This window comes from Acomys russatus, chromosome 4 (genome assembly GCF_903995435.1).
Source record: "Acomys russatus chromosome 4, mAcoRus1.1, whole genome shotgun sequence".
Taxonomy (NCBI): domain Eukaryota; kingdom Metazoa; phylum Chordata; class Mammalia; order Rodentia; family Muridae; genus Acomys; species Acomys russatus.
The window spans coordinates 79,660,026-79,686,649 of NC_067140.1; the positions used below are offsets into that span (position 1 = coordinate 79,660,026).

Here is a 26,624-nt window from a genome sequence, read left to right on the forward strand (position 1 = left end):
GTACTTGGGACCCAATTTAGGGTAAGGGGTTTTTAAAGGCACAAATCACATTCTGGGGGGCTGGAGAGGTGGCTCAGAGGTTGAGAGTGCTGACTGCTCTTCCAGAGGACCTGGGTTCAATTCCCAGCACCCACATGACAGCTCACAACTGTCTGTGATTCCAAGATCTGACACCTTCAGACATATATGCAGGCAAAACACCAATGCACATAAAATAAAAATAAATAAATTATATTAAAAAAAAACAAATCACATTCTGATATCTGCAGGGGGAGGTTTTGTGCAAGCAAGCAGTTTAATAGAAGGTAAAAAAGTTAGTTGGGGCATCTTGACCCCAGGATCCTAGATTAAACTTGGGTAACTTTTACATAGGATTCTCCACTAAGGAGATCCAAATTTAGTTAACCTTAAACGGCCTCAGCAAGAATACAAGATGGCGGAGCCTCTGCACTGTCTTGCCCTGTCTCAAGCCCTCCTAGCACTTCCGATGTTCCTCAAACAGGAGGTAAATGAACATGGTAAATAATATGTGTTCATTGGTGATGTTTTCTCTGAAAGATATTGGTGTAAAAGAGAGAAAACAAGACAAATTATTTAGCAGAAGCTTCAAATATCCCAGTAAACTATTTTCTTCAATCACAATGCCCGACCACCCCCATCCCCCCACCCCACCTTTTTTTTTTTCTGAGACAAGGTTTCTCTGGTTGTTCTAGAACTTGCTCTGTAGACCAGGCTGGCCTCCAACTTATAGATAACTGCCTGCCTCTTCATCCCAAGTGCTGGAATGAACGGTGTGTTCCAAGCCGGCTGGTGCTGGCCCATGCCTATGATCCCAGCACTCGGGAGGCAGAGGCAGGTAGATCACTGTGAGTTCTAGGCCAGCCTGGTCTACAATGTGAGTCCAGGACAGCCAAGGCTACACAGAAAAACCATCTCAAAAAAACCATAAGAAAAAAGAAAAAAGAAAAGTGTTCTACTACCTAGGGGCTACAGTGCCAACTCCTAAAAGCACATTTAAACTATATGTTTTTTTGTTTTGTTTTTTTCCAGACAGGATTTCTCTGTATAGTCCTGGCTGTCCTGGAGCTCACTCTGTAGACCAGGCTGGCTTAGAATTCACAAAGATCCAACTATCTCTGCCTCCGGAGTGCTGGGATTAAAGGCATGCGTCACTACCACCCGGCTTAACCTAGATGTTTTAGCAACTATTTTAAAGTAAATACGTTGATTTCAGGGTCTAATGGCATGCAGTCACTCATCTACTAAGTTAAGTAATCATTATACAGAACATCTTGCTTTGGTTTCTCAGCCTCTTGAGTGCTAGCATTAAAGGCATGCATGCTGGTGGTGGTGGCACACACCTTTAATCCCAGCACTTGGGAGGCAGAGGCAGGCGGAGTTCGAGGCCAGCCTGGTCTAAAAGGGGAGTCCAGGACAGCCAAGGCTACACAGAGAGACCCTGTCTCGAAAAAACAAAACAAAACAAAACAAAACAAAAAATAAAGGCATGCAACAGTACTGCTTGACATAAAATATTTTAAAAAACAGAATACAGCTGGGCATTGGTGGCACATGCCTTTAATCCCAGTACTTGGGAGGCAGAGTCAGGCAAATCTCTCTGAGTTCTAGGTCAGCCTGGTCTATAGAGTTCCAGGACAGCCAGCTACACAAAGAAACCTTGTCTTGAAAAAGAAAGAAAGAAAGATCGATCTGGGGTAGCCAAATAAAAAAGTATTATAGTTTACTTTCATTTCTTTAGAGAAATATGCAAAACATCCTGAATTTCTTTTCATTTTAAAGTCACTAGGCCCAAAACTCTATTTTCACACCCAAAGATAAACCTTTGTAGGATGCTAAAATGCTGTGGTCAGTCAGATTGACATTTGCAAAAAGGTATCTTTCATATATTTTATTATGGCTCATGAAAGTAGCATTTTCTTCATGCCACAGAGGTGCACTTAACCCGAAGCTAATGGAGACGCCCTAGGAAAAGTTGGTCAAGGACCGTGTTAGCCCCGTCAACGTTGTCTGCTGCACTTTTCTTTCTTTCTTTCCTTCTTTCTTTCTTTCTTTTTTTCAAGACAGGGTTTCTCTGTATAACAGCCCTGGTTGTCCTAAATTCACTTCGTAGTCCAGGGTGGCCTTCAACACAACAATCTACCTGCCTCTGCCTCCGGAGTGCTGGGATTAAAGGGGTGCACTACCATGCCCAGCTTGTTGTTTTCATCACAAGCTTAGAGTGTGTATTTTCATGGGTACGAGTGATTTAGTGACATATTAGTCTTCATTGGTAGCTCAGTAGAATACTTAATCTGGGAAGCCAAGTCTCTTTTTCGTTTAAGGGGTAAGTGTAAATGACATCTTCCGTAGCCTCTTGTAAACTACTGTATTCTCTCGTTTTCCTGGTTAGCATATGACATAAGAATCTTGCATTCCTGGCGGGCTCCAAAGTCATCTCTTAACGATTATACGGGCTGCACACTTCCGGAGCCTTGCCTGACCCAGCCCATTTCCCAGCCGGAGTAGTGAGAGGGCAACATGGCATAGCTGAGGCTGAGGCAGAAGGATTGCGAGTTTGAGGCCAGTGTGAGCAGCATAGCAAGACCTTGTCAAAAACCCAGCTTTTAGATGCTAAGGAAATCTAGAGTCTGATCAGTGTGGTGTCCACCGTACCTACACACATACATCACAAGTATTCCCCAGCACGATCCCCTGCACCTCCAAAGCCGCCCACAAAGCGACTTCCTGGTGGAGGCGGTCCCCAAACGGGGAACCCCGCTACCCGGGGGACCTCCAGCCCCAATGCGAAGCCGGGCAGGGGCTATGCTCGGCGCTCGATTGCTCGAGCCTGGCGACGGTAGCACTTGAAGCTGCTCTGCGCTCGAGGGGTCGAGCCTGGCCCGTTGCGGGCGGCCGAGGCGGCGGGGGCGTGCGCGGGAGCGAGTCTGCGGCCCGGAGCGGGAATGTCGAGGAGTTCGAAGGCGGTGCTGGGCCTCTCGGTGCTGCTGACGGCGGCCACGGTGGCCGGCGTGCATCTGAAGCAGCGGCAGGACCGGCAGGTCGGTGTCACGTGACGGCGTCTTCCGGAGCGCGGAGCCCGCTGCGGTCCTGGCGCGCGTGGCGGGCCGGGCCGGCTTCTAGGGCGCGTACAAGTTTCCGAGTCCTCTCTCCCTAGCCTCGAGGCCTAAAGCTGGGGCGGGAGCCTCCGGGCAGGCGTGTAGCCCCGAGTTTGAGCGCTGGTAGGGTGAGCAGGAGGCCCTGGGGTCACCACAGTTCAGGACGCTACACCCAGTAGTGCTTAAGTCCCGAGATAACCTAGCTCACACCCAGCACACCCCTAGTGCCTTTGGCCAGGGTAACTTGAGATTTTTGTAATTTTTTTTGTGTGTGTAAGTGAAAAGCCCGTGCTATGGGACGTAGGTTCTGGAAACCTTAAAAGGTAGCGCCCTCCACGTTTTCTTTTTGGGGACTATCTGGCTCATCAATCAGCGACCGACCGGCTCTTAATGGTCTCTTTCGAGTCTGCAATGGTTAGCGCGCTAGGCATGTTGAGAACGCATAGTTAATAGTAACCTCTCCACAGTGTTCTTTCTACGACCGTGCCACATTCTGCAGGCCAGTTGCCTGATGTGCAGGCCAGTTGGCCTTCCAGGCAACACCGTTACAGGAATTTGGCTTGAACCCGATTTGCCAAGAGCAGAAGTAATGAAAAGTAACCGAAAGCGACAAGAGTAAACTGCTCCATTGGCCCTGATCTTCACAATCTAGAAGCCGGAGATGAGTCTTGCACTGTCATAGGAGTTTTGAGGAGCAGGGTGGGATAAACAGTGATTTAGAGCTACACAAGCGATTAGAGACTTGGGATTAAACTATGGTTCCATAGGGATATCTTTCGGAGTAGAAGCAAGAAACGTCCTACTTAGGAGGAAAAGAAAGAGAAGTTGGTTCTGTTTTATATTGGAAGGTGGGGTAGATGTCTGTATTGACCTGATGTGTTTTGGAGAGAGAAGCATGGATAGAGAATGGAAGTGTGGAAGAACACAAAGATCTAGTTATTTCCTGGAAGTTAGTGCTAAAAGAAATATTGACCAAAATAACCTGTCCTGTAGATTTTTTTTTTCCCCCGAGACGGTTGCTCTCTGTAGCCTTGACTGCCCTGGACTCGCTTTGTAGACTAGAGTGGTCTCGAACTCACAGAGATTCCCCCTGCCTCTGCTTCTGCCTCCTGAGTGCTGGGATTAAAGGCATGCGCCACCACTGGGCTTGTCCTGTAGATCTTAATTAGTCACTCATTGTAACATTGATGAGGGCAGGATTGGAACAGAGGGTGTGTTGAAAATTTCAAGGCAGCTTTGTTTTCTGTCCCACATGAGGGTGGTGTTTTTTCACTTTCTTTTTTTTTTTTTTTTTTTTTTTTAATATTTTACTTAATTTTAATTTATGTGCATTGGTGTGCCAGTGTCAGATCTTGGAGTTACAGACAGTTGTGAGCTGCCATGTGGTTGCTGGCAATTGAACCCCGGGTCCTTGGGAAGAGCAGGCAGAGCTCTTAACCACTGAGCCATGTCTCCAGCTGTTTTCTCACTGTCTATACATGATCTTTAACTCTCAGTAGAAGCCAAGGTCCCTAACTTATAAATGGTTCTGCTTGGTTTTGACTGTGATGATAAGAAAGCCATATGGAATTTTTGGGGGGCTGTTTTGGTCTTTTCCCTGGCTGAGGATCAGTGGTAGGAGCCTTTGGAGATATGCTGTGCCCCTGAACAAGGCACAGACCCTAGCGAGCCCAGGACGTTGCCGTCTGTGCTCTAGTGCGTTGCTGAGCCCTGGCATTCACCAGTTTAGGCGGACTTGGAACACCTTTGTTGCTTTCAGGTTTTTATGAGTTTTTCAGATTATTGTCATATGGTAAGTTGAGGAGTGTTGATGATTCCACAGGAATCACAGCTCTAGATGTTAGAATTAGTAACGAGCTGCGTTAATTAGGGTCTCTATTACTGTGACAAAACACCATGACCGAAAGCAACTTGGGGACGATAGGGTTTACTTCAGCTTACAGTCCATATTACAGTTCATTGTAGGGAGAAGTTGAGGCAGGAGCCTGGATGTGGGGACTGGTGTGGGAGGCATGAAGGAAGCTGCACGCTGGCTGTTTGCCCCTGGCTGACATCAGGGCCGCGCACTGGACCACCTGCCCAGAAGTGGTGCCGCTCACAGGCCTTGCTATAGCAATCATTAATCAAGACACTACCTCATTCATTTACCCCTAGGCCAGTCTTGGGCATTTTCTTGGTTAAGATTTCCTCTTTCAGGGGCTGGAGAGGCGGCTTAGCAGTGAGGAGCACTTGCTGTTCTCCAAGGACCTAGAAAGCACCTATGTCTAGTGACTTACAACTTTCTGTAATTCCAGCTCCAGGGCATTCACTGCCCTCTTCTGGCTTTTGAATGAGAGAGGGGTGTGGGAGAGAGGAGGGGAGAGAAATAAGAGGTAAACTAAATTCTTTTTTTTTAAAAAAGCTTTTATTTATTATTAAGTATACAGTGCTCTGTCTGCATGTATGACTGCATGCCAGAAAAGGGCATTGGATCCTGATGTTCATGGTTGTGAGCTACCATGTGGCTGCTGGGATTTTAACTCAGGACCTCTGGAAGAGCAGATAGTACTCTTTAACTGATGAGCCATCTCTCCAGCCCCCTAAAATAAATCTTTAAAAAATTCTTTCCAGATATGCCTAGGTTTGTGTCAAGTTGATAAAACCAATCAGCACAACTGACCCCTTGTTACTTGACACAAACAGATCACTGAGTAAGTTATGATCTTTCCTTTTTGTTCATCCCCAAGGTCTCCTATTAGTATCAATATCACAATATAAAACATATTCCTAATTTTATTTGTTTTTCGAGACAGGGTTTCTCTGTGTATCCTTGGCTATCCTGGTCTCACTCTGTAGACCAGGCTGGCCTGGAACTTATAGCGATTCGCCTGCCTCTGCCTCATAAGAGCTAGGATTAAAGACGTGCCACCACGCCCAGCAAAAGTCCCAGTCTTTAAGAGTTCAGCTGCACTCTCCTGTCTTTTGTAAGACAACGTCTCTAAATCAGTGCTTCTCAGCCTTCCTAATGCTGTCACCCTTTAACACAGTTCCTCATGCTGTAGTGACCCCCAACCAAAAAACTTTTTGTTGTGAGGCAGCGGCAGGCTGATCGGTGTGAGTTCGAGGTCAGTCTGGTCTACAAAGCGAGTCCAGGATAGTCAAGGCTACACAGAGAAACTCTGTCTTGAAAAAAACAAAAACAAAAACAAAACAAACAAAAACCCCTATTTTTGTTGCTATTTTCATAACTAGTTTTGCTGCTGTTGCAAGTCATAATGTAAATATCTGTGCTTTCTGATGGTCTTAAGCCACCCCTGTGAAATGGTCATTTCACCCCCAAGGGGGTTCCGACCCATGGGTTGAGAACCACTCCTCCTGGTCTTTGCTGTCCTGGAATTCATTTTGTAGACTAGGCTGGCTGTACAAACTCACAGAGACCTGCCTGACTCTGCCTTCTGAGTGCTGGGATTAAAATCATGTGCCATCATTTCTGGCCTAGGCTCAGACTCTTTAAAACTTAAAAGATCTCCTTCAGAGTTCAAACCCTCTCTAAAATAGCCAAAGTATCTTAATTGTGGGCTCCTGTAAAATAAAAAATAAGTCTTTTCTTACTCCAGTAGGGAAGAACCAGGACACAATACATTTTTTTTTTTTTTTTTTTAAGACAGTGTTTCTCTGTGTAGCTTTGGCAGTCCTGGACTCACAGTTACATTTTGAACAAAGCAAAAACCAGAAACAGAGGGTAAAAAGTTGAGTGTTTGACAAAGAGGACCCAGTCACTGTTCTCTGGGCTCCAAGGGGCCTTGGAGTGGCATGTCTCCAGCTCTGCCGTCCATAGCACATGAAACTTTCCTGCACTCAGTCTCTCTCCAGTCCTTAGCAGCTGCTGTTCCTGGTGGCCGTCCCATGGTTCTGGCATCTTCAGAATATTGGAGTCCTCATTGCAAATGGGCTAGATTTATTTATTTATTATTACGTATACAGTGCTCTGCCTGCATGTACATCTGCAGGCCAGAGGAGGAAATCAGATCACGTTATATAGATGGTTGTGAGCCACCATGTGGTTGCTGGGAATTGAACTCCTAGCCTCTGGAAGAGCAGCCAGTGCTGTTAACTACTGAGCCATCTCTCCAGCCCAACTGGGCTGTTCCTTTACCAATAGCCTCTTCTGGGCTCTTGTTAGGGACAGTGAACCTGCCATGTGGTGTCCAGCATCAGCTTCTCTCCATGATCCCTGGAGCTTCTGTTTCAACTAAGGCGGCACCAGTGGCCCTCTCACAGTGCCAAGCCTCGGCTGTTCTCCACGGCCCTGCCATGTCTTCAGAACCAGTACCACCTGGAGACTTACACGTCACCACGTTTGGCTATCAGCACAAGGCACACAGTCTTGGCCTCTGGGCTACAGCTTCTGTGTGATGACCCTGAGGAAATGACATTCCAGAAGATCTCATCTGATGCTGGTCTTTTAGCTGATGTCTCTGCTCTCTTCAACCACTGTCTGTTGTGTCAGTGTAGGTCTTACCCAAGGGGTGCTGGTCTCTTCTTAATCACAGCTGATGCTTAAACCCTAGCTGACTAGAGGCGTATGTTCTCAATTCAAAATATCATATGAACAGCCCTCATAGAATCTTTAAAGGACTCTCAAAACTTTTCTTTTTAGCTGGGTATGGTGGCACACACCTTTAATCCCAGCACTAGGAGGCAGAGGCAGGTGGATCTCTGTGAGTTTGAGGCCAGCCTGGTCTACAGAGCCAGCTCCAGGACAGCCAGCGCTACACAGAGAAACCCTGTCTCAAAAAGACAAAAAGGAAAAGGATGAAATTATGATGCTAGCTACAAAACTGATAGAATTTGAAAAGCCGAAAAGGAAGAACAACAGCAGCAAACCCTAATCTAGTTTCACCAGCTGCCTCCGCTGTTTGCATTTCTCTCAGCCTCTTCCTAGATTTGGAGAACAGCCCACTGCAGTCTGGGCTCGCCGCGGTGGTTACAGCCCTGTCCCGTGCAGCAGTGTCCTGTGATACAACACTGTGACCAAAAGCAACATGGGGAGAAAAAAGTTGACTTCAGTTTCCAGTTCTGTCTCACAGTTGATCACTTGAAGTCAGGGCAAGGACTCAGGAGCCTGGGGGTGGGAGCTGACAGGAAGCTGGTGGGGGATGGGGGGGCGTGCTGCTCACTAGCTTCCTCTGGCCTTCTTGAGTTTGCTGTCTTACACACCCAGGGCCACCTGCCTAAGGCTGACACCACCCGCAGTGGGCTGGGCCCTCCTACATCAGCCACTTGGTGTGTGGGCATTTTTAAAATTGAGGTTCCCTCTTTCCAGATAACACTTGCTTGCGTCAGGCAGACGTACATCTGATCTTGACAAGAGGTCTTAGGTTAGTGTGGCAGGTGGAAGCCGGGTGTGTGAAGAGGTAGAAAAGGGAGGAGATGAAGATCTAAGCACTTGCTGCTGTTCTACAAGAGGGCTGGAGCTGGCCAAGCTCCTTGTGTGATAAGGGAACACTGACAAGAAGACCTGGGATACCAGGGCAGTGGGTTTAAGACAGTTGAACCAGTGCTTGGGGCGCCTAGGGCAGGAGGCTCTTGACTTCATGGCTAGCCTGCGGCTGCATTACAAGAACCTGTCACAAACAAAACAAGACTTGAATTTCAGTTAAGTTGCTATCTAGGTCCTTTTTTAGGTTTTATTTTATTTTGAGACAAATTCTTCCTGTGTAGCTTTGACTGGTATGAGCTCAGAGATCATCCGCCTGGTGCTGGAACCAAAGGTGTGAGCCACTGTGCTGTACCTGAGCCCCTCTATCTTTTTTGGGTGGGTGGGGGTTTGAGACAGGGTTTCTCTGTGTAACAGCTCTAGCTGTCTAGCTGCCCTGGAACTCGCTCTGTAGACCAGGCTGGCCTTGAACTCACAGTGATCCACCTGCCTCTGCCTCCCAAGCGCTGGGATTAAAGGTGTGCGCCACCACTGCCCAGCTGAGCCCGTCACTCTTGAATTTTCCAACTCCACTGGGTGGTGGTGGCCTTTAATCCCAGCACATAGGAGACAGAGGCAGGCAGATCACTGTGAGTTCGAGGTCGGCCTGGTCTACGAAGCTAGTCCAGGACCACCAAGGCTACACAGAGAAACCCTGTCTCGGAAAAATAAAAATTTCCAAACTCCCTTGGTATAGCAAATGGAGCTGTAGGCCTGGAAGAGATTCAGTAAGTATTAGTCAATTCTCTTTTTTTATTTTTTAAATTAACTTTACTTCAAAAGTAACGACACCACCACCAACAACAAAAAACCCTTTGCAAATAAATAAAAACATCACACACCAAATGAGACTCAAAGACTATACAACTCAGTGGACTTCTATACAGTTAGCTTTTACATTTTCTTTAATAGTTTATTTTATTGTTTTATACTTATGAGGGTTTGCATGTATGTATGGGCACTACATCATGCCTGGTGCCCGTGAAGGTCAGAGGAGGGCATTGAAGCCCTTTAGACTGGACTTGCAGACACTTACCAGCTGCCATAGGAGTTGAATCCAGGTCATTGCAAAAGCAAGAGCACTTCGCCCCTGCACCATCGCCCTGCCTTCTATATGGTTGGAGTAGGTATTCAGAACAGAAGCCTAACCATCAGTACCGAACCATCACCAAACCCAAAAATTCCATGACAGAGTCAGGCTGGAAAAACAATTAGCTTTTGTTCTCTTCCAGAACTTGTGTCCATTCTCCTTCAGTCCTTCCTCATCCCCTGATGTAGCCTTTCCGGTCTCTGTCCCTCCTGTTACACTGCACCTACATGTGCGTTTGTTTGTATATATACAAATATTCTGCATTTGTGAGAGAACATGGGGTACCTTTCATTCTCAGGTTGTATGACCTTGCTCAGTATTATACATTCTAAGCCTAGTCATTTTCCTATATTTTTTTAACTTTATTTTTTCTTTAGGGCGGCTTAGTATTCTATCATATATATGAGATATATATCATATATATATATAAATGTGTGTTTGTTTATTTGTTTATGTGTGTCCATTCACCTGTTGGTGGACAATTAGGTTGATTCCAATTCTTTGTTAGGCCAGTTTTCAAAAGTAGAGATAGGTGGGAGGCTGAGGCAGGCGGGTCTCTGTAAGCTTGAGACTAGCCTGCTTTACATAGGGAGTCCCAGTATAGTCAGGACTACGTAGAAAGACACTGTCTTAAAAAAAAAAAAAAAAAAAAAAAAAAAATATATATATATATATATATATATATATATATATATAAATATAAAATAGTGACTGGAGAGAGGATCAGTTGTTATGAGCACTAGTTGCTCTTGTAGAGGAACTGGGTTCAGCTGGCTGATCGGTAACTCCAGCTCCAGGGTCTCGGTAGTCCTCTTCTGACCTCTCCAGGCCCTGTATACACATGACTTGTAGATAGAACACCCATACACATAAAATAGAGTTACAGATTTTAAGGTGAGCTGGATGGTGGTGGTGCACACCTTTAATCCCAGCACTGGGGAGGCAGAAGCAGGCGGATCTCTATGAATTTGAGGCCAGCCTAGTCTACAAAGCGTTTCTAGGACAGCCAGGGCTACAGAGAGAAACCCTGTCTCGATAAAACAACCAAACAAAAACAAAACAAAATATTTAAAGTGAAAAAATAAAAATAGCCCCGCGAAGTGGAGCCACACCTTTAATCCCAGCACTTGGGGAGGCAGAGGCAGGCAGATCTCTATGAATTTGAGGCCAGCCTGGTCTACAAAGCGAGTCCAGGGCAGCCAAGGCTATACAGAGAAACCCTGTCTTGAAGCTCTCCCAAAATGTACTCTGGGGGGTAGGGCTCAAGATGGGGTTTCTGGCCACTGCCCGCCCGGCTAGCCCTGGCCATCTTAAACTGGTTCTGCTTGTTTTATTGTCTTGATGTTTGTTGTTTGTCTTAGGCAGCCACCACTTAGAGTTCACAGTTTTGCTAATTCATCATGTTTTAAAGGTACCATTTATCAATTAAATTTATAAAATTCAACATAGTGCTGGTTTTGAATTTTTTATTCTTTAAGTTTTCTGTGTTCAGGGATTTCTAAAATGTGGTAAGAAGTTAATATAACACATCACCAGATTTACTTGGTGGTTTCTTTATTTACATTGTACAGAAGTTAAAATAGTAATTGGGTATTTAGAATTGGAACATTTTGAGTGTATTTTGGTGGCGCTGTTATTTAGATTTGAAGGCACAGGAAGGGAGCCACCTGTTCAGGGGTAACTAAAAATCTGCTTCTTATGTTTTTAGAGGCTTCGTGATGGAGTGATCAGAGACATTGAGAGGCAGAATCAGAAAAAAGAAAACATTCGTCTTTTGGGAGAACAGATTATTTTGACCAAGCAACTTGAAGCAGAAAGAAAGAAGATGTTGGAGAAAGGATCTCAAAACACTTGACTTGAAAAATGGATGGCAGTGCTGAGTTCCTGTATATAAACGTGGACATAGTGTGTGACAGAACAGCTAGTGAGGCCTGCCCCTCCCCTTAAAGCCACTGTCCATCTAAACTTCCTAAGAGAAGGGCAGTGGACCCTGCCTTCTACACTGCTTCTTTTAAGAATCTGTTCTGTCTGGATAGGGTACTTGTTGGCACGTGCTCTCCTGAAGTTCTGTCTGCAGGGTTCCTGCAGCCGCCTGTCAGCCTGGGAGTGCCTGGGAGCAGGAGACATGGATAGCAGCGTCCACCTGAGTGGTCTGCTGAGTCGGCACGATGACGAAGCCACACGGACGTCCACTTCGGAGGGGCTGGAGGAAGGTGAGGTGGAGGGAGAGACTCTCCTGATTGTGGAGTCAGAGGACCAGGCATCAGTGGACTTATCTCACGACCAGAGCGGCGATTCCCTCAACAGTGATGAAGGAGATGTGTCGTGGATGGAGGACCAGCTGTCTTACTTCTGTGACAAGTGCCAAAAATGGATCCCAGCTAGTAAGGAGCTTCTCGATTCCTTTGATTGGTTGATCCTCGTGTGATGGTTTCTTTTCCAGTCTGTGGAAAACACTAATAAAGTAGACTTGAATAAAAATAAAATTATTATATTATTATTAATCTAGTTTACCAAATATAAATTTATATAAAAACACTTTTTTTTTAAGGGTTTTTTTGTTTTGTTTTAGTTTTTGGTTTTTGTTTTTCCAGACAGGGTTTCTCTGTGTAGCCTTGGCTATCCTGGACCCCCTTTGTAGACCAGGCTGGTCTGGAACTTACAGAGATCTGCCTGTCTCTGCCTCCGCCTCCCTAGTGCTGGGATTAAAGGCATGTGCCCCCACGCCCGGCTGTTTCTAGTTTTTAAACCATTTATTTTATATGTATGTGTGTATGTACATGCATTAGCTGCAGAGGTCAGAAGAGACATCAGATCCCTTGGAACTGGAGTTGCATGTGCTTGTGAGCCCTGTGGGTGCTGGGAACTGAACCCACACTCTCTGCAAGGGCAGTAAGTGCTCCTAATTGCTGAGCTATCTCTCCAGTCCCACAAAACACATTTGTATTAATAAAAAATGTCAGCCACTGTTCCATTGTTAAATTAACATTCTAGGAGGTAGCTCAAGAAAAGTTAGGAATCCTGTTGATTTACGGATTAACATTCTGGATGGTAGCCATATTTGTCTAGCAGATCATGCTGTGGGTTGTGGGGGATACATTCTATTGCCAGGATCGAGTTCAAGTTCTTGAATTATTTGATGTTGTGGAACACTGCTGTTGTCTCCTGAAGGGAGATTAGAATTGGGAATCCAATGGTGCCAGGTTCCTGCCTATAGGCTGCCTATAGGCTGGGCTTATTTTCCACTGAGGAACTCTTCCCTCCCCCCTCACAGTGATTCGCCTGCTTCTGCTTCCAGAGTGCTGGGATTAAAGGCATGCGCCACTATGCCCAGCCCTTGTTTTTTTGTTTTGTTTTGTTTTTTTTGCCATCATTGATTCTTACCCAAACAGCATTTTCCATTCGGCAAGAGACTAGAAAAGGCAAGTATACTTCAGAAACTCTTTGTGTAAGAGTTCAAAGCTAGTGAAATGGAGCTGTAACACACTTAGTGGAGTTAGTCGTTTTCTGGGATGTAGAAGCTCTTGTTAAAACAAAGACAAAGCTGACCATGGTGGCGCACGCCTTTAATTCCAGCACGAGGGAGGCAGAGGCAGTTGAATCGCTATGAGTTTGAGGCCAGCCTGGTCTACAAAGCGAGTCCAGGACAGCCAAGGCTACACAGAGAAACCTTGTCTCGAAAAAAACAAAGTTGAAAGCCAGGCATGGTGGCACACGCCATTAATTCCACCACTCGGGAGGCAGAGGCAGGTGTACCGCTGTGAGTTCAAGGCCAGCCAGGTCTACAAAATAGTCTAGGACAGCCAAGGCTACACAGAGAAACCCTGTCTCGGAAAAACCAAAAAAATTAAATAAAAAGTCAATTGTTCAAGTTAACAGCTACTATAAATAGGTTGGTAGTAACAGTTCTTAGAAAACTAACCTAAGAATTGACTGTTTAGCTGGTGTTTGCTTCTAAGCTGTCTAGCAAAATCTCTGGCTCTCCCATTGTCCTCGCAGGGTAGATTTGAAGGCAACCTTCATGGTTTGGCCCTGGCAACGTCTCTAGGGAGGTAGGGTGAGCTTTTCATTCTGTCTAGATAGTTCTCTGAGTCCTAGGACCTTGGACGTTTTGCTTTGTTTCTGGACTGTGCACCTGGACGGCTTCCCTGCCCTCCTTTCCCACAGGGAGCCCATTTTCAGCTACTTGCCCTTCTCCCTGGGCCCAGAAGCCCTCATTCCCTCCCTAAAGGGTTGGCTATCCCTTTGCTATGTCCTTGCACTGCCACATGGTGCACATTACATTGTGTTCTGGAAGTTTTCATGTTGCACAGTGCATCACCATCACTTTAGTGCAGAGCCGAGGCCAGATTGCGGTGAGGGAAGCATTTCATTTGGGGGCAGACATGGCCGTGGTAAAGAAATAAAGCCCAGCCCCCGGGGTGGCTCTGCTGCTCCAGAGACCCAGAACCAGTGCAGCTGTGTTTGCCTGGGTGAGAGCAGCTGCAGGTCATATCTGCCTTAGACATTGCATATCCAGTTCCTAGCCCGGTGCCTGGCTGGCGGTGCAAGCTCAGGTATTCCCTGAAAGAATGTCAGAACTGAGTCCTGCCTGGAGCAGTGTGGAATGTGACTTCTGGGAAATCCAGTCAGAGCAACCATACCTGCTTTTCCAGGACCTCTCTTAAAAGCTAAGGAGCCGCAGGTTCTAGGCGGGACACGCACCTGGCATTAGAAGGAGAAACAGCATTCTCTCTCTCTCTCTCTCTCTCTCTCTCTCTCTCTCTCTCTCTCTCTCTCTCACTCTCTCTCGCTCTCTCTCCTGCTGTTCTGAGCTGGCTGCAGAAATCTAAACTGCTGATTGACCAGGTGTGATGTTGCCACTGCGGGAGATAAACCGGTGATGTGACTATGTGTTTCTTCTCACAGGCCAGCTGCGGGAACAGCTCAGTTACCTTAAGGGAGATAACTTTTTCAGGTTTACTTGTTCCGATTGCTCTGTGGATGGCAAGGAGCAGTCCGAGAGGCTGAAGCTGACATGGCAGCAGGTGAGCACCGAACTTTTCTCCAGACACCTCAGACTGTGCTCTGAGCCCTTGGAGTGACTATCCAGAGTGAGGACTGGAGTGGTTTGGGGGTGGGGCGCTTTACATTTCACAGTGAAAATGCGCTCCGGATGTGTGGAAAGAGTACTTCTGGCTTAAAAAAAATACTGCTAATTTAGTGAGTTCTTGAGAGTCTTTTGTTTGTTTCATGACAGGGTTTCTCTGTGTAGCCTTGCCTGTCCTGGACTCACTTTGTAGACTTGGTTGGCCTGGAACTCAGAGATCCACCTGTCTCTGCCTCCATGAGTGCTGGAATCGCAGGTGTGCACCACCACGCTCAGCTCAAAATCTTGAGAATCTTAATTTCATTTATGTCATACCAAGTTTAGATTTAACTGAAAACCAGGCCCACATTTTTCTGGCAGTCATTTCTAGCTTAGTAAAACCAGAGGTGGCTACACTGGAAGTAAATTTGGCAGAAACAATTTGACTTGGTAACAAAGACAATGTAACCAATTTGTTCAGCCTTCCTGCATCTAAATTTGGAGACACGTCTTTGTTGATGGATTACTTTTAGCTGTCTCAAATACCAGCCTCTAGAGAGTAACATTTTACTGATCTTTAGGTTATAGTAAATTGTTTGGTTTTTGGTGTTTTGAGACAGGGTTTTTCTGTGTAGCCTTGGCTGTCCTGGACTCACTATGTAGACCAGGCTAGCCTCGAACTCACAGCAATCTGCCTGCCTCTGCCTCTGCCTCCCAAGTGCTGGGATCACCACCACGCCTGGCTGTAAATTGTTTGGTTTTAATATGCAGATGTCTAACAAGATGACAAGATATATCCAATCCTTTAGTTAAAAATACAGACTTTTAGTTCATCACTGTTTTTGTTGATGTTTGTAACGTTAGGGCCTGGCTTCCTCCATTAAGCGCTGGCCTGTGAGCTGTGCACCAGCCCCTCCCTGGGGCCTCGCTGCTTACTTGACGCTCACTTGAGAACACTGAACCCGGCTGAGTCCAGGAGACTGCTGTGCTGGATGAGCCAACTGAGGTCTCCACCCCTAGGCCTTGGGGGCTATTGACATTCCACACACAGATCAGCGTGATAATTGCCCTAGCAATTGAAGAAAATAAATAGTAAGGGGAAGATTTTAGATGTGTTGTGTTGTCTCTTGAGGTGTTTCTTGTAAATTGTAGTTGCCATAATGTGAAAGGTTGTGTTTGTCATCACTGCTTTCTTAGGTCACCCAGCGGACCTGTCTATTAACTTGGGAGGCTGCTTTGATCTGCCAAAATACTTAGGTAGAAAATGAAGGCGGTCTGAATTGAGTGTATAGTCTCGTGGGGGGTCACAGCTGTGGCCCCCGTAGATGGCATCCGATGTGTAGGCCAAGGGTGTTACTATGAAGACAATTGCAAGTGCAAAGCTGGACCTGTAGTTAGCCCACAAGTAGCCGCATAAAAACCATAAAATGAAGGAAAGCAAATAAAAGTGGTCATTTTCAAGTGTTAGTTTTCTATAGAGATATCTTCTGTAAATGTTTTTTAAAAGAAAAGTTAGTTCTTGGTTATATTCCTTAGAATATGTACTATTGGCTGTTTAAATACTTAATCAAGTTGCACTGACTGAGAATACTTTACTTCTAAAAGATACATTGGTTGTGGATAATACCTAGCAAGGAAGAACTGATAACTAAATCTTACACCTTAGATATATATGCAAGTTACATGTATATTCTCATAAGCTACTAACCAGTTTCTGGCAGCAACTGGAAAAGTCTGTCTTTTACCAGAAACCTAAAAGAACCAGCTGGTTGGTCCTCAGTGACTTAAGTATTGTAATTTGTGTTTTCAGCTTTTTTATTTTTTTGGTTTGGCTTTTAGAGACAGGGCTTTTCTCTGTAACAGTTGTCCTGAACTCACTTTTTGACCAGACTGGCCTTGAACTCATAGAGATCTGCCTGCCTCTGCCACCTGGGATTAGTGTCTTCAGCTTTTGAAATCTCAAACTTTGTTGACTTAAGTAAGAAGAGGTGCTTGTAACACAGCATTTTCTTTGCATTACAAAATGCTATGGAGCCAGGTAGTGGTGGCACACGCCTTTAATCTCAGCACCCAGGAGGCAGAGGCAGGCGGATCGTTGTGAGTTCGATGCCAGCCTGGTCTACAAAGGGAGTCCAGGACAGCCAAGGCTACACAGAGAAACCCTGTCTTGAAAAACCAAAACCAAACCAAAAAAACAAAATGCTATGGTAAAGATCTGCTCTCTGGACCAAAGACCCCTTCCCTCCGCTGTCCTCTGTGTCTTCTCTCCTTCCTGGTGACTCTTGACTTGCAGCGGAGGAGACGCTTTGCGAAATCCCTTGTGGGTATTCTTGGCCTGGAGCTTCATTCTTCTGACTGTGGTGAAGCATTCCTTTTCCTAGGTCCTGCAGCAGGCAGCGGCTGAGTGTCTGTTCAGCAGCCCTGGGGACAGTGTGGTCCAGAAGACCAGCTTCCTTATGGTGTGGTGTTGTGAGGAGAAAACTGATCTGATCACATTCTGGAAGAGGAGGAACAATAAATGGGTCCTTTCAGATTAGTATATAGTGTGTTCATCAAGTACCAACTGATAACAGAAGAGCCATCTTCAAGTAAATAACTTGTAACATGAAGTATCTTAGCATACTGGAAATGAACAGCAGGCAGGCATCGATGCTTGAGGTTGGCAGTAAATACATGTTTCTGAGGAGGAGTCTGAGAATGGAAAAGCTTATTCCACAACTGAGGTGTCTGTTGAATAAGTTCTCTTTCTGTGTGGTGAGAGACAGAGAATGTAAGATGTGCCCTCTTCACTCTTCACATGTAGCCGTCCCCAAAGCTTATCTTCTGAAACGGAAATGTCATGTCCGTTAAGTGACTCTCCAGCAGCTTTTTGTTTGTGGTTTTTTCTTTTCTTTTCTTTTTTTTTTTTTTTTTTTTTTTTTTGGTTTTTCAAGACAGGGTTTCTCTGTGTAGCCTTGGCTGTCCTAGACTCGCTTTGTAGACCAGGCTAGCCTCGAACTCACAGTGATCCACCTTCCTCTGCCTCCCCAGTGCTGGAATTAAAGGTGTGCGCCATCACGCTGGGGACTGTTTAAAGGAGAAACCCAGTCTCTAAAAAAACAAAACAACAACAACAACAACAAAAAAAAAAAGAATTCTTTTCCAGACTCTGTTCTCTTTTCAGTTTTGTTTATTCAGTATAAGTTACGATGTTTTTGGTTTTTTTTTTCCCTTTTCCATTTGTGTTTCAGGTGGTGATGCTGGCAATGTACAACTTGTCTCTGGAAGGAAGTGGACGTCAAGGCTATTTCCGGTGGAAAGAAGATATCTGTGCTTTTATTGAGAAACATTGGACCTTTTTACTAGGAAACAGGTAACATGAGTTTTAAAACATCTTATCCTTGCAGAAAGATGTAAAAAAGCTACACATAAGCTGAGAACCTAGTGTAGCCCTGACAGGGATTCACAGTGTAGCTCAGACAGGAACTGCACACCAGAAACTGAGGGCTAACATTGTTTTCTTATTCTGCTTCCAGAGGAGAGCGTAGGTTAACTGAACAGGATGCATATGCAGAGAGTCTTAGGGTCTTAAAAATGAGTTTCAGAAACTAGAGGAAAGAGGGCTGTGGTGTCCTTTTCGAGTGGGGCTGTTAGAGGTCAGCAGAGAAACAAAGGGGAGGGATATCCGCACCCACTCAGGCTGCTCTTAACTGCGTCCTATAGTATTGTCCCTTGTTAACTCCAGAGAGTCACCGCACTCCTCACCCACAGTGCTTAGCGAAGTTTGCCATATGAACAGGCACATGCTCGTTTGCTAAGTGCTCTTTCTGTAAACTGTGGTTGAGTGTTGCTGGTGCCTTCATGCTGGCTGCCTGCCTTGCTGGAGTTCGGGCTAAGCCTCAGGGTGAGGCTGCACAGCCACACTCTAGCGGAAGGCCAGGTCAGTCTACAGAGCTGTGAGACTGCGGAGGAGGGTGCTGCACTGTGAACTTTAGAATCACGGTTCCTGTTTGCCCTGAGGCCCTCAGTGCGATGCATAAACACTGTGAACTGGGTCAGTGTGGAGATGGCAGCTGTGCTGGGTGACTGCAGCCAGCATCGCTGGAGCACGTCCTAGGCTCTGGCAGCCTGTTCCCTCTGGGCTGAGGAGTCAGCTTTGCTCCGGTTTCCTCTACGCCTGAAACTGCTGAGGGCGGGGGTACTCCACTCAGCAGCTACAAAGGGCTGTTGTAGTTCTTGAGTTGTTTTGGTACTACTGAGAAAAGAATGGACACTGTGACCAGTGCTTCTCATAAGAAAAGGAAGTCTGCTGTTTGGATCTCATGTCCCAGCACTTTTTTTTTTTCGAGACAGGGTTTCTCTGTGTACTCTTGGCTGTCCTTGACTCACTTGTAGGCCAGGCTGGCCTTGAACTCACAAAGATCCTCCTGCCTCTGCCTCCCAATGCTGGGATTAAAGACATGTGCCACCACGCCTGGCTGCCCCAGCACTATTTATGGAATGTAATATGCCCTGTTTATAAAGGACAGGAAATAGGGGAAATGGTAAAATTAGATCTTGGAATGTTTCCTATCTCTGGGTGCTCTCTGTTCAGTGAATTATCTTCTGGAAGAAAGGGAATATAAGTGACCTGTTTTTAAGACATTGCTTATGTGAATAGGAGTTGCTTGTGCTTACGTGAGTAGGAGTTGCTTATGCTCATGTGAGTAAGAGTTGCTTGTGGTGTTCCGGAGCACTGCTCTGAGAGGAACTGGTTTTGACAGGCCAGGGAGAAACACTTGTTGGTTACTCTGCAGTTCCTGTGTAGTTCAGCCATTACACCAGTAGTTTGGGTCTATTATTGGCATAGCACCTGAATTATTTACTTAATCTTCCTACTTAATAAAGCTGTTTTTAAAAGAACATCACAATGTCAGTGGAAAGCATGTATGATTTGCCATAAATACTGTTAACTCTGAAATCAGTACATATAAAGATAGCCCATCAGGATGAGACTGTGGCTAGATCTTGTGCTGTAAGGCCTTTTGGTTTTGGGCAGAAAAGCCCCAAGTATAGTGAGAGTTCACAGCTGTGACCTTTCTGCAGTCTAGCCAGACGATCGGCGGACAATTAGACATCACTTGAGTCCATTTCCAAGTCTCTAGCCAGCCACATTGCTGTCCCTACCTGGGCACCTGCTTTAAACAGCAGTGACTGGAGAAGTCCCCAGAAACTGCTCTTCCCAAGTGGTTACCAAAAGCCCACATGGCTCTCTGAGCTGACAGGACATTGTGCAAAATAGTGTTAAATTGTTTTCACAGTGTTAGAAACCTATATGCTTTTAAAATTCTTTTGGTTTTTTGAGACAGGGCTTCTCTCTGTAATCCTGGCTGTCCTGGAACTCACTCTGTAGATCAGGCTGGCCTCAAACTCACAGAGATCTGCCTGCCTCTGCCTCCTAAGTGCTGGGATTAGAGGCGTGTGCCACCACGCCCGGCTCTATATGCATTTTTGTTTTGTTTGGGGTTTATTTGTTTGTTTGTTTTTTTGAGACAGGGTTTCTCTGTTATCTTGGCTGTCCTGGACTCGCTTTGTAGACCAGGCTGGCCTCGAACTCACAGTGATATGCCTGCCTCTGCCTTCCGAGTGCTGGGATTAAAGGCATGTGCCACCATGCCTGGCTCTCTGTATGCATTTTTAAATTAAGTTTTTTGAGAATTATTTTAATTCTGTTCTCTACAGGACAGTCATTTTATTTTTATTTTTGAGATAAGGTCTCATGTAGCCCAAGCATGCCTCAAACTGAAGATTGCTTAGACTTCTGCCTCTGCCTGTGGAGTTCTGAGATCACAGGCTCATACCACCATGTCCTGTTTTATGTGGTGATGGGTGTAAAACTTAGATTCTCTTGTATGTTAAGTAAATATTTTACCAAATGACCTACATTCCAGATCCAGTCCCTAAAATTGTAAATATGATCTGTCCTTCTCGTTTGTCACAGAATCTAAGAGAACAATACATTATCGAATGAACTTTTAAATTTAAGTCATCACTGATGTTCGTTTTATGCCTTTAGTGTTTTATAGCTTAAACACATGAAAGTTTATTTAAGAATAACCTAAATTTTTAATGTACCATTATAGAAACAAGTTAAAGAACATGTGAAAAATTAATTGCTACAGATTTTTTGGTTTGGTTTTTGTTGTTTTTGAGACAGGGTCTCAACTGTGTAGTCCTGGCTGTCCTAGAGCTCAGTCTGTAGATCTGCACATGCACTGCAGGTCCTGCCTCTGCCTCCCAAGTGCTGAGATTAAAGGCATGCAGCTTAGTCATGCCCGGCTTAGTCATTGGTTTTTAAAACAGAAAGTTTTAAAGAATTTCACTTTCTGAAAGTTGGGTATATCTTATAATTAATAGTATGTCATGGTTTGTGTGTGTGTGTGTGTGTGTGTGAGAGAGAGAGAGAGAGAGACAAACAGACAGACAGACAGAGACAAAGACAGTCAGAAGCTGTAGCTCAGTGGTTAAGAATGCTTCTTGCAGCCGGATGGTGCTTCTTGCTTTTCCAGAGGACTTGAGTTTGGTGCTCAACCTGAGGTGGCTCACAGCTGTCTATAACCCCAGCTTCAGCACGCGCTCGCATGGGGCATATACTACACACACACATACACGTACAAGTAAAAAGATTTTTTTTTCAAAATAGGCTTTTCTGTGTAGCCCTGGCTGTCAGGGAACATGCTTTGTTGACCAGGCAGGCCTGGAAATCACAGAGATCCGCCTGCTTCTGCCTCCTGAGTGCTGGGATTAAAGGCGTGTGCCACCACCCAGCTCTTTAAAAAATATTTTTCAGTGGGGCGTGGTGGTGCATGCCTGTTATCCCAGCACTCACGGAGGCAGAGACAGGTAGATCTCTGAGTTCTAGGATAGCCAAGGCTTCACAGAGAAACCCTATCTCAAAAGAACCTCCCAATTAAAAAAAAATTAACGATATATTTATTTATATTTCCAAGTGTGTGAGTATGAATTTAGGTATACTATATGCCTTCAGGTACCCACACAGGCTGGAGGGTGTTGGTCATTTGGAACTGGAGTAACAGATGGTTGTGAGCCACCTGATACGGGTGTTGGAAACTGAACCTGTGTCCACTGCAAGAGCAGTAAGTGCTTTTAACTACTGATCCATCTCTGCAGTCCCAATAAAATAGTGTATCATTTTATTTGACAATTTGTTACAGTTTATTGGTAGCTAGCTTATTCTTCTCTTTAGTTGCACATAAATGTTATATCTTAGTGGGTTTTAGAGTTGATGGAGCATGATAAAACATAGTTGTAGTAGTTACATTTTAAAAAACTATTTGAAAACTAAGTGTAGCGGCCTGCCACTTTAATCCCAGCACTTAACTGGCGGAATCAGGAGGATATGTGTCAGTTTGCGGCTACCCCATTCTACATTAGCAAATTCCAGGCCAGTCAAGATCACCAGAGATAAACCATCTCTCAAAAACAAAACAAAGAGCCGGGTGGTGGTGGCCCATACCTTTAATCCCACCACTCAGGAGGCAGAGGCTGATCTCAATGAGTTCAAGGCCAGCCTGGTCTACAGACCAAGTTCCAGCACAGCCATGCCTATACAAGAAACACTGTCTCCAAAACAAAACAAGAAACTCTACTATTTAAAGTTGATCTGGCTAATACTGTTCCACCTATTACAGTTTTGCTTATAGAAGTAGTTTAAGAAAACTGTTGGAATGCCGGAGTTTAATAAAGGCTTGTATCTTCTAGGAAATGGGTAGTAGATTGTGGTCAATTTCAGCTCTTAGCACCACAGCAGGTTACCAGTACTCATCACCTACCTCCAGCCCAAGGCAGGGACCTGTATGCACCTGATCTGTGGCTGCCTGCAAATAGACTACAGAAGCCATGGCAGCCAGAAGAACTTTGTACAAATACTGTTTTTGTGTTCTGGACTCTGGTTGCTGCTCTCATCACAGCAGTGGAGAGAGACAGCAGCCACTGTCATGCATCTCCCCTCGCTGCAAGTGTGGACAGTGAAGTTACAAAATGGTGAAGAGGCACGTAAAAGATGCTCCAACTCACTAACCCTCGAAAAGGGCAAACCGAGTGCAGTGAGACACCACCTTCACCCTAAGGGCAGCCGCCCTACAGGAGCACGAGTCAGGAGGACCATGGGTTTGAAACTAGACAGCGGCTGTATAGAAGTTTGCCCAGATATTGAAAGCCTTCTCAGTCAGTCCATCAGCGACTAACAACTTACTAGCACACCATGCACCAGGTGGGAATGTAGGATTATCATATCTAGGAGTTCTGCTCTGGTTCTCACAATAACTAAATGAAGACGCAGTACTTGTCTATCGGCACATAAATGTATAAGCATAGTGTGTACATATAGTGGGGTATTCAGTCTTAGAAAGGAAGAACATTCCGCCATGTGGTACAGCGTGCATACATCTGGAGAACACTATGCTACATGAACTCAATCATAGTTGTACTGTATGATTCCACTGACAGGAGGTAGTTATAGTAGAGAGAATACACAGGTCCAGGAGGTAGAGTGATGGTTGTCATCATCTGAGAGCAGGGCAGACTTTGAGAGTTATTTATTTAATGAGTGTAGACTTTGTTTTGTACAATAAAATGAAGGTGGGTGTTGGGTGATGGTGATGGGTGATAGGTGATGGGTAATAGGTGATAGGTGATGGGTGATGGTGATTGGTGATGGGTAATAGGTGATAGGTGATGGTTAATGGGTGATAGGTGATGGGTGATGGTGATGGGTGATAGGTGATGATGCTGGGTAATGGTGATGGGTGATAGGTGATGGGTGATGATGATGGGTGATAGGTGATGGGTGATGGTGATTGGTGATGGGTGATAGGTGATGGGTGATGGTGATGGGTGATGGGTGATGATGGTAGGTGATGGTGATGGGTGATAGGTGATGGGTGATGATGGGTAATGGTGATGTGTGATGGTAATGGGTAATGGTGATGGGTGATGGTGATGGGTGATGGTGATGTATGCTGGTGATGGGTGATGGTGATGGGTGATGATGGGTAATGGTGATGTGTGATGGTAATGGGTAATGGTGATGGGTAATGGTGATGGGTGATGGTGATGGGTGATGGTGATAGGTGATGGTGATGGGTGATGGTGATGGGTGATAGGTGATTGGTGATGGGTGATAGTGATGGGTGATGGGTGATGGGTGATAGGTGATGGGTGATGGTGATGGGTGATAGGTGATGATGCTGGGTAATGGTGATGGGTGATAGGTGATGGGTGATGATGATGGGTGATAGGTGATGGGTGATGGTGATTGGTGATGGGTGATAGGTGATGGGTGATGGTGATGGGTGATGATGATAGGTGATGGTGATGGGTGATAGGTGATGGGTGATGATGGGTAATGGTGATCTGTGATGGTAATGGGTAATGGTGATGGGTGATGGTGATGGGTGATGGTGATGTATGCTGGTGATGGGTGATGGTGATGGGTGATGATGGGTAATGGTGATGTGTGATGGTAATGGGTAATGGTGATGGGTTGGTGATGGGTGATAGGTGTGATGGTGATGGGTGATGGTGATGGGTGATAGGTGATTGGTGATGGGTGATAGTGATGGGTGATGGGTGATGGGTGATGGTGATGGGTGATGGTGATGGTTTAGAATGTGAATGTACTCAGTGGCCACTGAACTGTGCACTTAAAAATGGAGCTGTGGAGCTAGAGAGATGGTTCAGCGATTAAGAGTACTGTCTGAGCTGAGTGTGGTGGTGCACGCCTTTAATCCCTACACTCAGGAGGCAGAGGCAGGCAGATCTCCGTAAGTTCGAGGGCAGCCTGGTCTACAAAGTGAGTCTAGGACAGCAAAGGCTGCACAGAGAAAACCTGTCTCAAAAAAACAAAACAAAGCAAAAAAAAGGAGCACTGTCTGGTCTTCCAGAGGTCCTGAGTTCAATTCCTGGCAACCACATGGTGACTCACAACCATCTATAATGTGTTACAATGCCCTCTTCTTTTTCTTTTTTCTTTTCTTTTCTTTCTTTTCTTTCTTTCTTTCTTCTTTTTTTTTCCGAGACAATGGCCTCTTCTGGCATGCAGGCATACATGTAAGTAGAGCACTTACATACAATAAATAAATAAAATCTTTTTTGTTTTGTTTTGTTTTTTTGTTTTGTTTTTTTTTTCCGAGACAGGGTTTCTCTGTGTAGCCTTGGCCATCCTGGACTCACTTTGTAGACCAGGCTGGCCTTGAACTCACAGCGATCCGCCTGCCTCTGCCTCCCGAGTGCTGGGATTAAAGGCGTGCGCCACCACGCCCAGCTAATAAAATCTTTTTAAAAACTGGTGAAGATGTACATAGTTTGCCTATTTTACCACAGTAAAAATTTGGTTCAGAGCCAGGGGGTGGTGGCGTACACCTTTAATCGCAGCACTCGGGAGGCAGAGGCAGAGGCAGGTGGATTGCTGTGAGTTCAAGGCCAACCTGGTCTACAAAGTGAGTCCAGGACAGCCAAGGCTACACAGAGAAACCCTGTCTTGAAAAACAAAACAAAACAAAAAAAAAAAATTTTTTTTTTTCTTTTTTTTTTGGTTCAGAGAGAAGTGGATAGGTGAAACACATTTGCACATAGGTGTTGGTGCTCCACTGTAAAAGTAACTTTTATTCTCCTGGCTCGATTGTTGTCTGGGAGGCTTCCTGTTCTGTCTGCTAACCTGGGTAGGCCTAGTCCTGGATGCTTCTGGTCCCTGTGCAGTCTAACCTAGGCTACAATGTTTCAGCCTCTGAGACTTACTGCTTACTGCTCCTTACTAGTTCTGAGCTCTGGCCTGGCTGGTTCAACTCAGCTGTTCTGGCTCAAACTCTTCTCCCAGCTGACGTATTTTATCTGGCTTCTCTCTTGACCCAGAATTGCTCTGCTTGGCCTCAAACTAACTCAGCCATTTGTTTTAGTCTTCTGGCTTCTTATTTTCTGGCTTGTTCTGTCTTTACCTGAGTTCTGTCTCTACAGCCCATCTCTGTTCCTGGCCGGGTAAAAACTGATTGTTCTCTCTGTAAAACTGCCTCTTAAGTAGCTTCCCTTTCTTTCTCTTCTCCTGGTAGTTGGGCATATCCTGTTCTGTCAGATCTTCTCTGATTTGTCATATTTTCTACCACTCAATTAGATACTTTTTTTTTCTTTTCTTTTCTTTCTTTTTTTTTTTTTAATTTCTTGAGACAGAATTTCTCTGTTATCTTGGCCATCCTGGACTTGCTTTGTAGAACTCACAGTGATCTGCCTGCCTCTGCCTCCCCAGTGCTGGGATTAAACGCATGCGCCACCATGCCCGGCAACATCATTTTCAAACATGGGTGTTTCCTTCTACAAACTAACTTTCCTTTCCTTTGGGATTAAAGGCATGTATCACCACACCTGGATAGAAAGTTTTCTTGACACTTGCTCTATACCAGGCTGGCCTTGAACTCAGATCTGCTTGCCTCTGCCTCCTGGATTAAAGGTGGGTGTGTATTCCAGCCTGATCACACAGACCTAGAAGGTCTTTGGATGTGAAGTCTTGCCAGAGCAGCCATGTTCTGAATTAACATTCCTCCACATACTGCAGCAAAGAGATGCCATTCCACACAGGTGATGCTTTTCATAGGCTGTGTTCATTTGTGGATGGTACTGTTGGCATACTTTTTCATCTATTTTTATGGGGTTCTTAGACCTCTACCTCCTTTCTAAACCTTAATCACCCTAATACCTTCCAACCCTCCAACAAAAGGTAGGAGAGAAAGGTTAGAGAGGGAAGGGGAGGTAGAACTCTTTTTTTTTTTTTTTTGAGACAAGGTTTCTCTGTGTAGCCTTGGCTGTCCTGGACCAGGCTGGCCTTGAACTTACAGCGATCTGCCTGCCTCTGCCTCCCGAGTG

The 26,624-nt window shown here is 45.4% G+C and overlaps 2 protein-coding genes across 2 annotated transcripts in view; both read left to right on the forward strand.

Annotated features, from left to right (window-relative positions):
* The first annotated feature begins 2,891 nt into the window (after window positions 1-2,891).
* Window positions 2,892-11,587, forward strand: LOC127188653 (protein PET117 homolog, mitochondrial). The gene is made up of 2 exons (XM_051145069.1): window positions 2,892-3,059; window positions 11,373-11,587. The coding sequence occupies exons 1-2, from the start codon at window positions 2,964-2,966 to the stop codon at window positions 11,517-11,519; spliced, it is 243 nt and encodes an 80-aa protein (XP_051001026.1). The 5' UTR covers window positions 2,892-2,963; the 3' UTR covers window positions 11,520-11,587.
* Window positions 11,588-11,647: 60 nt separating this feature from the next.
* Window positions 11,648-26,624, forward strand: part of Kat14 (lysine acetyltransferase 14) — a 37,708-nt gene continuing 22,731 nt past the window's right edge. Inside the window, exons 1-3 of the mRNA XM_051144769.1 lie at window positions 11,648-12,048; window positions 14,573-14,691; window positions 17,963-18,084. Coding sequence (XP_051000726.1) covers window positions 11,790-12,048; window positions 14,573-14,691; window positions 17,963-18,084 — 500 coding nt within the window. The 5' untranslated portion in view covers window positions 11,648-11,789. The remainder of the gene's footprint in view (window positions 12,049-14,572; window positions 14,692-17,962; window positions 18,085-26,624) is intronic.